Source organism: Motacilla alba, chromosome 2 (genome assembly GCF_015832195.1).
Source record: "Motacilla alba alba isolate MOTALB_02 chromosome 2, Motacilla_alba_V1.0_pri, whole genome shotgun sequence".
Classification (NCBI taxonomy): domain Eukaryota; kingdom Metazoa; phylum Chordata; class Aves; order Passeriformes; family Motacillidae; genus Motacilla; species Motacilla alba.
In genome coordinates this window covers 106,398,377-106,411,691 of record NC_052017.1, presented here as the reverse complement: position 1 = coordinate 106,411,691, position 13,315 = coordinate 106,398,377, and the positions used below count along the sequence as shown (strand labels likewise).

The following is a 13,315-nucleotide window of genomic DNA, read 5'->3' as shown; positions in this document are numbered from 1 at the left end:
CAACTTGTTCCGAAGCAGCAGTTTATAATAATCCACCACCATGCCACAATCCTTTTAAAAGGACAAAGAAGAAAGCTGTAGTACCAGAAGATTATTTTTTCCAAAGTTTAGAAGTGTTTTGCTTTGGAATAGCCAGGTATTTTACACATTTTAAGACAAATCCATGACCCTATACCAACAAGCAATCTAAGTCTCTCAAGCAGAAGCTCCCCAATGCACTACCATGAGCTTATATGGGACAAGAAATAGGTGCATCTGTAACAGTATTTCAGCTCATCACCTGTTTTAAAATAGCTTATTTCAGGAATTTTCAAAAGAGGAACACCTGCAGTTATATTTTGTCCTACTCAACGAACTTCTCTGTGGTCTTTAGCAGGGAATTGCTGAGATGGAAAACATTACATTGTGCCCCTGTTCATGACTTGTAGCCAGTGCTGTTATGATGAAGCATTATCACCCACATCCCATGGCCCTACAGATACTGCAGTTTAGTGTTGTGGCATTTCAGTGCTACTGCATGAGGGGAAAATGTTTTCGTGGAGCATCATTTATAGCTCAGCACCACACCATGCCTCTTGGAGCCTTGAGCTCAGGGCCCCCAACCACAGGAGCATGGCAGCTGTTTCATGCTGGGATGAATCCACATAAAAACCCTTTTCCCTTTATGGTTTTCCAAAGGCTCTATACGAGCAGTGCAACAAGAGCTGCATCACAGAAAGCAGCTCCCAACCATCTGAAAGGCTATTCCTACTTCACATAAAGAGACCACCATCATAGTTTTATCCCAATGAAGTCAGTGACTTCCAATTTTAATTTATTTTCTTAAATTTAACAAAAAAGGACTAAAGTTGACAAGTCTACATGATGGCATAGCATGAAGTTTTTACCCTGGCAATTTACTCCCTCTGCAGGGCTATCTATCAAATGAAAGCTGCTAGGCATGAGATGAGCAAACTGGGAAGAAGAGTTTCCGGACTATGATTCCATGATTTACAAGCCTTTTTACACCAACTCCCACCCTAACAATAGTTACTTTGGTTTCACCACAACTAACTCCTACAACTGTCTTTTCGTAATGAAGATAGGCCAGTACAAAACCCCTGATGGAGCAACCACCCAACTCTCCTGGAAAGACTCTGAGAATTTATCTGACATAGATGAAGCCCACATCGTGCAGGGGTACCAATCAAAAGCCATGAGGGAAAAGAGAACGGGGGTAAGCACCAGGGCAGATGGAATACAGGGCTGTATAAATACCTATATTAATACATAACGGGACTCCAGCACCCTGCAGTGTTCTCTTCTTGAGCTTTAGATTCCTAAAAGCCTGTCAGCATCTCTCACAACAGCATTGCTCACAAAGGTAATCCTGCAGGACAGTCCTCTGTCACGTAATACCATCCTCCTAACAAAAGAGGGTATCTGTGCCTCTAAGACTACTGTGCCCGTTACTTTTGATTTTTTTGTTTGTTTTGCTTTTGAGAAAAGAGGAAAAGAAAGCCAGCTTATTGCAATCTTATAATCTTATCATTGCTTCTGGCAATTCAATCAGACAAAAACCTGTTTTTCTATTGCTTTAGTTCAATGAGAAAGAAACTAGCCCTATCCAGCCTACTGTCCAAAACCATTTCCTTCTGTTCTTGGTGTCTGGAAGACACTATGTCCTACTGGTTACTCTGGACTTCAGCTTCCTCCTCACTTTTGCTCACAAGCTCAATTGTACCTCCCAGTTTGGAGAAAACAACACAACACAACAAGTGCAGGTTTCTGAAGTCTTTTCATACAAAACTCTGTACTTGTTCTGTATTGATTTTCTTTTCTATTACATCTTTTTCTGGGAAGGAACAGAATACTCCTACTGCTCCAGAAAACAACATAAATACTCAGAAGTTTCCAAATAGTTGCTCCTCTTTACTATTGCTGCTCCATGCTGAAAAGCCTATAAAAAGTGATTAGTACAAAAATAAATCCTATTCCATCCGTTGGTTGCTCTTGTAAATTTCATTAAGTATAAAGTTCTTGTAAAAAAACTCAACCTGAGCAAAAAGGAATTGCTATTGAATGACAAAAGAAAAAAAAAAAGAAAGAGCTGGTTTGGCCAGTAAATTATCACTTGCCATTTGCACCATACAAGCATCTTAAGGGATACTAGCTCACTGGGACACAATATACTTTATATTGAATGAAGCTGAAAAAAAGACTTAAGATGAAAAGGGCCTCTGCCTTCATGGAGCACTTTCTAAAAGCAAAAGAATCAATTCAGTTTCCCAAGGCTTTTTACTGAGCCAATACTGACTGCAATTCCACCAACAGTAAATGCATAAGGAAATCTCAAGTCCCTAATCAACCCACCAATAAGAGCATTCAAAGTCAGCTTTCCATTTACCATGTAAGAGACTTTGTATAACAGCAACCACTGCTATGGAAGAGAAGAAACACATGCATTTAGTCTTATGCTGGGTTTTAAGAGCACCTGTCCAACAAGTCAAACGGAACAGTTATATGCTGGGCCAGACAGCTAAAACCAGCCTTTGGTAGATACGAGAGCACAAATGTTGCCTGTGATGTGCCCACACTTGGAAGAGGTTTACCTTCAAGGCTGCAAAGCAGGAAAACTTTGCGCAGAACTTGCTAATGATTTCGTTTACCTTGTGGGTTGATACTCTGTGCCGAGCAATTACAGTTAGTTTTTCCAGGAGCCCTCGTAATCTTTCCTGTGTAGCGTGGGAGATCAAGTTCACAACATCAGAGTTAAGTTCCATAATGTCATGCCTTTTACCTGTGGAAGCAGAGAAAATCCATTACGTGTTTTAGTAGTAGCTGATAATTGAAATAATTAGCACAGCAGGTATTCTGTTCCCCCTGGAAGTCATACCCATTATGAATAAAGGTTTGGAGATTATGATTTTCCTGGTAAAGTCACAACTTCAAAGATCTTAGACATTACATTAATAAAACTTAGCCTGGAGCTTCAGAAAATATAGACATTGTTTCACTTAGCCTCCAGAACCACTCTCCTTGCAAGGTCATTTATAGGACAAAGTTAATAAGAACACAAATCAAGCTTCATGTTCAGGGAGGGGGAGAAGCAGTAGCTGTAGAAATTAGTGCCATATTCTGTTAATTCCAGTAATTAAAAAAATACAGAATTACATTTTGCCCTGCTTGACACTGTGCTTGTTAACAACTCATGACATTTATTTGACGAGCAGGAATGGGTTTTGCAGCGCACTCCAGGCACACGAGACCCTCCAAACTGCCTTGACCGACCGACACGGGGCAGACAGACCCACAGCAGCCACTCGGACAGCGCGCATTCCAGTCCAGCCGGGGTCATCCTGCCATCCCTTCAACCTTTCCTCTCAGGCTGCCGCTGAATCTCTGCATCTCAGCAGCTGCGACCGAGGCTGGTGACAGCTCCAGGCAAGGCTGGGCTGGCCCTGCACCCAGAGCTGGGCATCACCTCTGTGACCTTCCCGCGGCTGCAGGCTGCCGACGGAGAAGCCTTCCCATGGCTGACACCATCCATCACTCAGCGCGGCTCCATCGAGACACCTGGGCGGCAGCGGCTTTTCCCTGGTAGGCACGGCAGGCAGCAGTTCCACGTGCCTCATATGTTGTACCTGTCAGAAGCACTTTTCCTTGCCCTACACTGCATTTACAGCAGCTGTAATACTTTATGATGCAATATACAGTGTGCCTTCAAAACCCATTTCAGTATTTACTGCCAAGCGAAGTGTTAAGAATGGATAAACAGCACACTGTAAAAAAACTAATCACCTATTTCATTTGCTTTCGCTACTGTAACTGAAAATGAATGACAATCTCACAAGGCAGGGAGAACCTAGAATGTTTTCCCAGATACAATCAAAGCACTCCCCTGTTTGATCAGTAAGCACTGGCCTGTAACTTAACTGAGTGCAAAGCTCATTTTGCTCAAGCACCTTTCAATACTTCCTCTGCAGCTTCTCACTAGACTGTCAGATTACTGAAACACCAACTCAAAGACAAAATCCCCTCAAACCTCAAGACCTTCTTACACACACATTTCTTAATCCAAAGATGGCTCGGTTCAAAAGCAGACATGTTAACTTTCTGAATTGCTCTATCTACTCCCTGGCAGCATTCCTTTCCTTGCAAACAAGCACTTATCATTTATGACATGAATTATTGATATTGCTATTATTATTATTATTAATTTGGAACAACACCATTCTAGCTATGAAACAGCCAGGCTTCTATTTTCCATCTTTCAACACACTGTCTTTACACCCACAACCAGCAAATTATTCTAGATATACTCTCTCTGTTTCTCTGTTTTTGCAGAGCTCTTTATTTTTCCTTCTATCCACTTCCCACGAATGACTGATTAATCCTCTAGTGAACATTGAGAACATCTTCTAGGCACCAGGTCTGATGTGCATTTCCCCTTTGCCACTAGTAACACAGCATTTGCTATGCCACATACAGCTTGAGATTACACATCTGGCCGACCGGGGCAGGAGCAGCAAGGTCACAGGTAGCACTTGCAGGTTAAGTGCTTGTCACAGGCTAGCTGCTCACTCTGGACTAAGAACCACTTGTGTGTGGAAACAGAAAGACTTTGTGAACACATGGTTAAGCCACTGTGACAGAATTGTGACTGTACATTCAGGCTTTACTGGATGCTCAGCTGTAAAACTCAGTGTTCCAGTACAGCAAGTACTGGGCAGAGGGCACGAGCAAGGAGCTGAGCAACAAGCATCAAGTTTGCTGTTGACAGGAGTGGGACCAGCCAGCGTGCTGCTACACAATTGCATGCTCTCTGCTCTGACATAATACAACATTACTAAGCAACACTTATTATTTTTGCTCAAAAGAAATGAAATCTACATTAGAAACTTCCTCTAACGCAGGCATTCAACATACATTCCACAATATTAGTCATTATACAGACAAACAGCTTCAACATCTCTTTTATATAAAATTAACAAAAGTTTTTTCCATGAAGGGAGTGATAAACAAAGCTCAGCTCTACGTGTCCTGGAAGTTTGAAACTTCTTCCTAATGTTAGTTGATAGAGTACATACACCTGAACAGGCAGAGGAATGCAAAAACTGTTAGGGAAGTCAGTGTAATGCATCCAATTAGAAGCTGCTGAGACAGAAAAGCACACTGAAGTGTTTTGATGCTAGCACCTTTATGGTTGTTAAGTTGCATTAAGTTTAAAAGTAAGAAAGTTGCTCACTTTTCACGTACTAAAGTGGCATCAGTTTCTTTTTTCTGGTTGTGTTTCAGACTGTTTTCATAATGAAAACCTTAAAGGACAGTTGTTTCCTTTCCCTAGAAGGGGAAGTGAAAACTCAGTATTGTTTGCCAGAAACACATGAGATGGTAGATCATAATAGTTCCAGGTCCTTCTTCAAAGATTGGAGGCTGGCTGATGAAAGAGGCAAGGAAACACTGCATCCATACATATCTGCTGTGTGTGCTTTGTTCTCACCTATGTTCAAGATCTTACTCTGAAGAGCTTCCAAAGACAGAAATGGTTCATCTGCGCAAGAATGAATCACTGTACCAATGAGCTCAGAGTTTGCTGCCAAAATGCAGGCATTCTCCTCGCTGAGATTAACCCCAGCCATAGAAGCCACATCATTTAGGTCATCTTCATCTCTACAAAAGAGGAGACCAACATTTTATGCTTTGTTTAGAATAGACACAAAGAAAAAGTCTCAACTATCAACAAGCAGCCACATTCACATTTTCTGTATAGAACAGATGTTCAGTGTGGGTGTGGACACGGAGCTCCTAAAAGCTCTCACACTTCTGCAAGGTGCCTCTGCAACATTAATTTGGCTAATGCCTCAGTTGCTAGGCATGCAAATCCTTTATATGAAACTGAAATTTTGAGACAGCTTGGAAACCTAGGGCTGAGTTAAACTCAGATTAAAAGTTCCCACAACCCCTAACCCTGCACCACCACTCTCACAGCCTGAAATTTGTTCTAAAACTAATTCACCAGGTAGAATCAAGTGTGGAATGAAGTTGAATGTTGACTCACTGGACTATAAACAAGCCCATTTTCTAACCAAGATGCATATCTTGAAAACTGAGGCTTAAAGCATAGGCTTATTAGCACAGACATGATCTTCGGTTTTCTTTAGTGAATCCCCTTAAAACACAGGATACAAACACTCCTTGATTACTTACTAAAACCAATCCAGACCTCATATTTTGAATCAGTCCTACCATACTTATGCATGTAGCAGGGAAGATGCCACTGCTTGTGAAGCAGAGCTTCAGCTGGTAACACCATTAGCTGGATTCTCATGTAGCAGCTTTGGACTATACCCTCAAAATAAAAACTCAGCTAGGGTGAGCAGCATTCAGACTAGCTTTAATAGCCCGTGTGCTTCAGCCTAATGTTTTTTTTAGAGATCATTTAAGTTAAAATACTGAATGAATCTGATAGGGAAAAGGTTTTGCACTACTTTAGCAGTGAAACAAGTTTTTATCAAGTGAGTTCAGACCATCAAGAGAAAGCATTTTTACTTCACAATGTGACAAAGCCCCTAATGGTGGCTTCAGGGATTTAGGACCAATCCAAAACAGACATCCATAGTACCAGGACAGATAAATAAAATCACTCAATCTGAACATCTTTTTATTTGGAAAGCACAGAAAACAAAACCAACACACACCTCTTGAAGAGTATTCTCTGGCAAGGTTTGATAAAGTTCACCTTCAGAAAACACTGTGTGGCCTCAATAACTCTTGAACAAGGGTTACCCAGGAATTTGTCTTTCTAAGGTGAAATCATATTTCTTGGAGGCTATCCCTTGACTGACTAGAGGCAGAAGCTAAAGTTATTAGAACATGAGTTGGGGTTGAGGTTAAGCAATACTCAAAAGACACAAGAAAATGTTGGGATATTTTTCTTAAAACTATAGATGCATTTTCTCCTTTGGGTTTCAGTATATTTCTATGGCACAATTCTTCTGCCAACTTCCAGTGAGAGACCCGGACAGAAAAGGAGTCCAGCCTTCTTCTACCCCTCCTTCTATTCATGTGCCCTCAGCGCTAGCAGTTCCTATATGCGTATGTGCGTGTATGTGTGTGTTCAGGAAAAAGGAGACTCAACAGATTCTCAAGCCAGCTCCAGTTCTTTAGGTCTAACTAGACACAATAGCTTGCCAACCAGGCTTGTGCCCCAAATCCATCATGCTAAGAAGAGCGTTAAATCCCAGGACTGTCAGAACAGTTAAGATGTCCACAGCTACAACTTAAAGCTGAAGCCAACAGTGCTAGAACAGCTTCCCTCCTCCCACCCCTTCTCCACCAGCAGCTGAGCACTCCAGAGTATACTGAGGCTCTATCAGCCTAACAGAGACCCTGAACCTTCAACAGGCGTGTCAATGAAGCTTCACGGGATGATAATTGAGTGCTAACTGATCTTCACAAGTACATTCCACTTTCCTCTTCTTAGTTACCACTTCAGAGAAGTCTTTGCTGATGGCAGAGACAAGAATCCCACTGAAGCACAGCGACTGCCACATATCTACTGACAAAATCAGCACAACCAGCACCAGGAACACACATCACAAGCTATCGGTGATGGAACCTGACATTACTCCAGTGGAACTGTTTATGGAATCCCAGGAAGGACGCTTGCATCCCAGGTACAACAGCATAGCATGCAGTTTCAGGAAATCATTTTTGCTTTTATTTTGCCACACACTCAAAACACTCAAGCAAAGAACAGATAAACTTCTATAATGTACATCTATTAATTTTTCTACGTAGAGAAGTTTCATTTCTTTGAAACTGCCTTTACCAGGTTACTATTTTCTTGATTATTTCCATGCACATAGTCTCTCTAGTGTGTACAAGCATACAAGAGTTTATATGCAAGCAGACATCTCTATCTGTACTGTTCTTCAGTACCAATTCTAACTTTTTCACTGTGAGACACAAGTTTGCATTAAGTCAAGCATTGATGAAATATATGAAAACACTGTTGCATTTATTTTACTTAACCCAAAGAAATGACCACTATATTCCTTAGAAAAGTGCTCACTGAAGATTAATGGAAGTTTCAGAAGCCATTGTAAGTTCATACTTTTTACTACTCTTTTTTATTTATTCAAACAAACTTCAATCATTTTAAGTAAGGTATCATGTACTTTGAGTAAGCTGTAGAAATCATTCTACTAGGGTGATAAATTTAAAAATTACAGAATGTACACAAAGGTGTTTTTTTCTGATGGATAATGACTTGTTTTCACTTTCAGCAATCCCTCCATAAAGCCCCTTTTCTGCACCAGTTCCTTTAATACTCTTTACATTTGATCATGTCACACTCAGAAATGAACAGGAAAAACTCACCCAGATGTTATAAGCTTCCAGTGATTTAAGCTTACTAGGACAAGGTGGAAAGCAGGACTCAAAGAGTTCTGAGCGATACACCACACAAAATCAGGTCTGACATTTCTACTGGATATTCACTGCAAAAGAAGCCCAAGCAATGCAGATGCACCTCACATCTATGAATTTGCCTGCTGCCTGAAAAGTGAGTCTGTGGCACCCTCTGGTGCCTGACGACCGCACTTGTCTTCTGAATCCCCCTAATTTACTCCATTTTATCCAAGAGTCAAAGGGAAAACTAGAAAGACACACTGATACCTCTGTGCACCATCCCTGACAACTACCCAGGCCAGAACAATTGCAGCCAAGCCAGAAAGTTGCATATGCTTTGGAGAACAACTCTATTAAACAGAATAAATTCAAAACAAATATTTGAAGATGAAATATGTGATTTTTTTTTCCAGAATGATCTAGCACATACTTTACAGAAATGTGTAGATCTGTTTACAAAAATCTTGATTTTTCAAAAACAGGCTATTTCTTGGCATGCCATGGTGCAATGCTTAGTTGAAACAACATTTAGAAGGTTGGAATGCTTTGTGTTTTGTTGGGTTTTTTCCTGTTTGTTTGCTTGGGGGGCAGGAAATCACCACTCTTTCTACTGCTTATCTCAGGCAACCTAAAGCAGCATGTTTAAGTGCAGACAAGGTCAAACTGCAGCTAATTAAGTACAGCTTAGTGAGTAAATGTCCTGAAATCCTAACCTAGCCTAGTCACACATTGGCAGAGGGAGTCAGGCTCAATGACACACTGCAGTGAGAGTGCACAGGAACAGCACTCTCGTTAGTGCCACACGTATAATCACATCAAGTACAAGACACACTCTCTGCTTGTAACAAATTCATCTTAAAACCTGAAAACAGGCCATGGTGCCTCTCTCCGCCTCACACATGATCAGCAGGTGACTGATCACAGGTAAGAAAGTTTTATTATAGCAGTGAATAGAAGAAACATCAAGGGTGCATCCAAAGACAAATTCTTCAGAGACAAGAGACTCTACAAAGAAAATTTAGGGTGAATTAGAGACTTCCTATCTAAATTCTCATGGACTTATGCTACTTTGAAGATCACAATCCAAAAGCAAGAATAGAAATCTCTATTGTATCACATTGTCAAAGCAGAGTTGCAGAGTTTTTTCCTACAACTATGAATATAACAATTCAGGGAACGACTTACAAGAATTCATATTTCTCCTGTAAGACAGCTAATATATTCCATTTGGAAGATCACAGAAATTTTTTTTCTTTTTTGGGTATGAGTTTGTTCATTGTTGCTTTTTTATTATGATATTTATGAAGGGGTTTTTTTTAAACATCACTACCCAAAATTACATCCCACATTACATTCTAAAGTATATTTAATAAGACCTTGAGGCAGATGAACAGAGCTATTGCTTTAATATGAGCTTTTCATTTCAGCTTCTGGCAACCACTGTATTTTTAAGTGTTCAGTGTATACTGTATGTTACTGTAAACAGCAGCAGCTTTCTGTCTATACCAGTGCATTCAAAGCTGCAGCTTTCAACAGATGATAAGTCAACTGGTCAACAAGATAGAGGTGTCATCATGTCTGCTTTTTTTCAATGTCAAACTTGCCCTGAAGTGGTAAGACTAATAATGCCTATGGCAATCTGTACCTCTATTCCAACATCACGCTTCATACCTGCAAAAATAATTTCTGCCTTTGAAAAGTTAATCAGTTGCCAGAACAAAAAGCTTTAAGCACGCTTGCAAACGAAAGGCCTAGAGAACATGTTAGAAATCATGATTAGAGATGTAGTCAAGACTTTCACCGTACACACAGGAACAGGGAGTTTATAAAAGATTCTGAAATGCAGCACAGAGCTTTAGACAGGTTACAAGCCAGTCCACATAACAGTTCAATGCTATCAGACTATATGCAAAAAACAGAGGTTCTATCTGCTTTAATCCTCTTGAGAGACTACTACAAGATAACTAGATTAGTAATTGTATTCATAGGATGGAAAACATGTTAGTGAAAAGCTGACACAAAACCCAACCTCACCAGGACAGTTTTCTTACACTAAGAATAATTGACATCTGCATAGAAGTTTTAAGGTTACCCATTGCCCAGGAGTATTGTGACATGAAAAATATGTATCAGAAAAAAAGCTTCTGAAGAAAATTGCTATTATTTGGGCTCCATTCCCACCTCTATACTTGTTTCTTCCTTTTGTTCCTTTCTATACTTAACTTCTGATATTGTTCATTTTTACCTGAAGGATGTTGCTCCATTCTCTTTCATTTTCACTTTTTGAACAGGAGATGCTTGAAGAGACAGGATTTTATTTCTTGGCAAGGTAATTTGCTTCAGAATGGAACCTAAAACCAAACAAAGAACATGCCGTAGTAGAAAGCAAAATGCTAAAACAACTGTTTTGTTAGCTCATTATTCTAGGTAAGGCTACTGCAGACTCAGTGACAACTAATTGGGTTCATGTGAAAACTAGACACTCTAGAATCTTACATTCTACAAGTTCTGTACAGCCCAAAGCTTCACACACTCTCAGCAAACACCCCCCCTTCTGTGCTGACCAGGGAAATGTTTCAGTGAAAACTCACTGGCTGAGACAAACTCTTATTGTGCATCAACCTGAACCCATTGAAAGAAAAAGCAAGGCCTCATGAAGTAACTCTCAAAATCATCAGCTTAGAGGAAGTTCACTGCAAGGAGCTCAGTCACAGTATTTTAACAAGTACAAATATTTGATTGATGCGCTCTTAACAAGTGCCAGAAGTAGGTGTGACATTGATTTTCTCATCAGAGCTCCAGACAGTAAAGATGTTTAACTTAATGCACAGAACTGGTTGCCCCTGACAGACAGCCACCTTCTTGCACTCCTACAATCTACCAACAGCCTACACTTACTTCCACACCTCAGCAGTCCTCCCCCTTCTCCATAAAAGAGGTTCCTGCACTTTACCTGCAGGAAACTGGTTGGTTTGAACAAGGGTATTCAGTGGCATTTTCTTCTCAGCAGATGTCTGTAGGGTGAGCACTGAGGGCTGTGGGAGCGTGGATACTTGTTTGACAATGGCTCCCGATGGTTGCCGGACTACCTGGAAGTGGAATATCCAATACCAACAGTGAGAAGAGCTAAAAATACAGAGAAGTAAACAGTATCAATGTTTCCATTTAGCCAGGAGTGCCACTGGGCAGGTACGCTTGTCTAGTTTTCAATTTAAAGCAAACAGCATGCTCACCTTTTTTTTTTTTAAACTTCATGTCAAGAAATCCTAACAAGTGGTAGTGAGCTTTAAGCTCATTCACTGAGCTCTAACAGACACTTCACCCCTGTTCTCTACTGATGACTCTGACAAGTGTCACTAATTATCACACAAGCCATTACACTGAGAGGCTTTCCTCTACCTAAGTCTCGCTCAGCAGGCTAACTATTAAAGAGTGAGTCTGCCAGTAACTTCAAAAGGGTAGGTATCACAAACACCTAGTCAAAAAGGGAGAACACCAGAACAACTGAAGTCTTGCACGGAATTCTGTACCTGCTAAGGATTAAAGAGTACGTGCTATAAAATTACTGATGTGTTTTTGGAATTGCAACAACAATTGTAAATTGAGACGCTGAGTTTCAAAGTGTTAAGCTAAAATACACTAAACAGTTGCCAGAAACACGAAGTACTAAATAGCAACACCTATAGCAAGTAGAGCCACTACACAAAGACATCAGTACACAGCTGAAGGGTAAAAAGGAAGGCAGTTCATAGTTTTGTTTAAAGAGACTCTTCAAAGAAACAAAACCAGACAGCAGGATGTCATCACAACACAGACCTACAGGCACAGCCCATAAATACTAATCCTTCCTCTTTAGGGGCAGCTATTAAAATGCAAGAAAGTAATAAAATTGCAGCATCTCTAAAAATCTCACTTCTAAGCCTTCTAGCTAGTGGAATGTGGGCTTCAGCTTTGATATATCTTTTAAAAAGTTCTTGATTATAGGCAGTAGAAAGATGTTACTTCGCCAAAGCATAAAATCAACATCTTCAGACTGAATCCTATTTTTTTAGCAGCAGAAAACTCACAAAGAAAATGTCAGGGTCAAGAAGCCATTTTTCTCCTCTACATCTTTCATTCTTACTTCAGAAAGCCTAAAGGGTGCTTGCACAAGTGTAATTAAAGAATTGACATTTACAATACTTCAGAAATCAGGCTCTCTCCAGTCACCTAACTTCTCTATTAATAAATATCATCAACATAAGCATCACACATTCACAAAAAGATACTTTGTGTATCAAAGAGTCAAGATACCCTCTCAACCATCTCTGTATTGGTAGCACTAAGGCTTGGCATAGCAGTAGTAATAGAATAACTGATCTGAAAGTGGTATCTGAAAACCTGACAGACAGTTAACATTAAGATCTAGAGGAGGAAAGAATTACAGGAACACAGGGACAGACTGTGGACAGAGATGAGGCTCGCATATGCAGCACTTCCTCACGGAGCAGAACAGATGCTAACATTTACTTCTACGTGTTTTTCCCAAAGCTCAGTGTGATCACTCAGGAAAGTCCGGATTCCAAAACTGCAAGTTATGAATAATGTTAGGAGCATCTTTTGTGAGTTCAGGTAACCAATGAGGAGCCAACCAGCTTGGACACACTACTCACAGGCTCCACTAGCACTAACACACACCTAGAGATCCTCCTTACCACCAGGAAGAATGATGCTTCATCTTCAGCATGCAAAACACTGGAACAGCACAGGAGGAAACATAAGCATTCCAGACTGAGGTACAGCAGACAGAAGAACAGAGACAGCAATGTTACAACAGTGGTCTAAGTGGAGACTGGGATGTAAGTCAAGTAACCAAGGAGGCTACATTGCCAAGAAACAGCGAGGATGTGCTGGCAGCAGAGCTCATTTTCTGTTTGCCATT

The 13,315-nt window shown here is 40.5% G+C and overlaps 1 protein-coding gene across 4 annotated transcripts in view; it reads right to left on the bottom strand.

Annotated features, from left to right (window-relative positions):
• Window positions 1–13,315, bottom strand: part of TAF4B (TATA-box binding protein associated factor 4b) — an 83,444-nt gene that overhangs the window by 27,164 nt on the left and 42,965 nt on the right. For all 4 annotated transcript variants that reach the window (XM_038129311.1, XM_038129310.1, XM_038129313.1 and 1 more), the window contains 4 exons: window positions 11,348–11,483; window positions 10,640–10,745; window positions 5,483–5,652; window positions 2,649–2,779 (listed from right to left, as the gene is read on the bottom strand). In XM_038129311.1, the coding sequence (XP_037985239.1) occupies window positions 2,649–2,779; window positions 5,483–5,652; window positions 10,640–10,745; window positions 11,348–11,483 (543 nt within the window). The remainder of the gene's footprint in view (window positions 1–2,648; window positions 2,780–5,482; window positions 5,653–10,639; window positions 10,746–11,347; window positions 11,484–13,315) is intronic.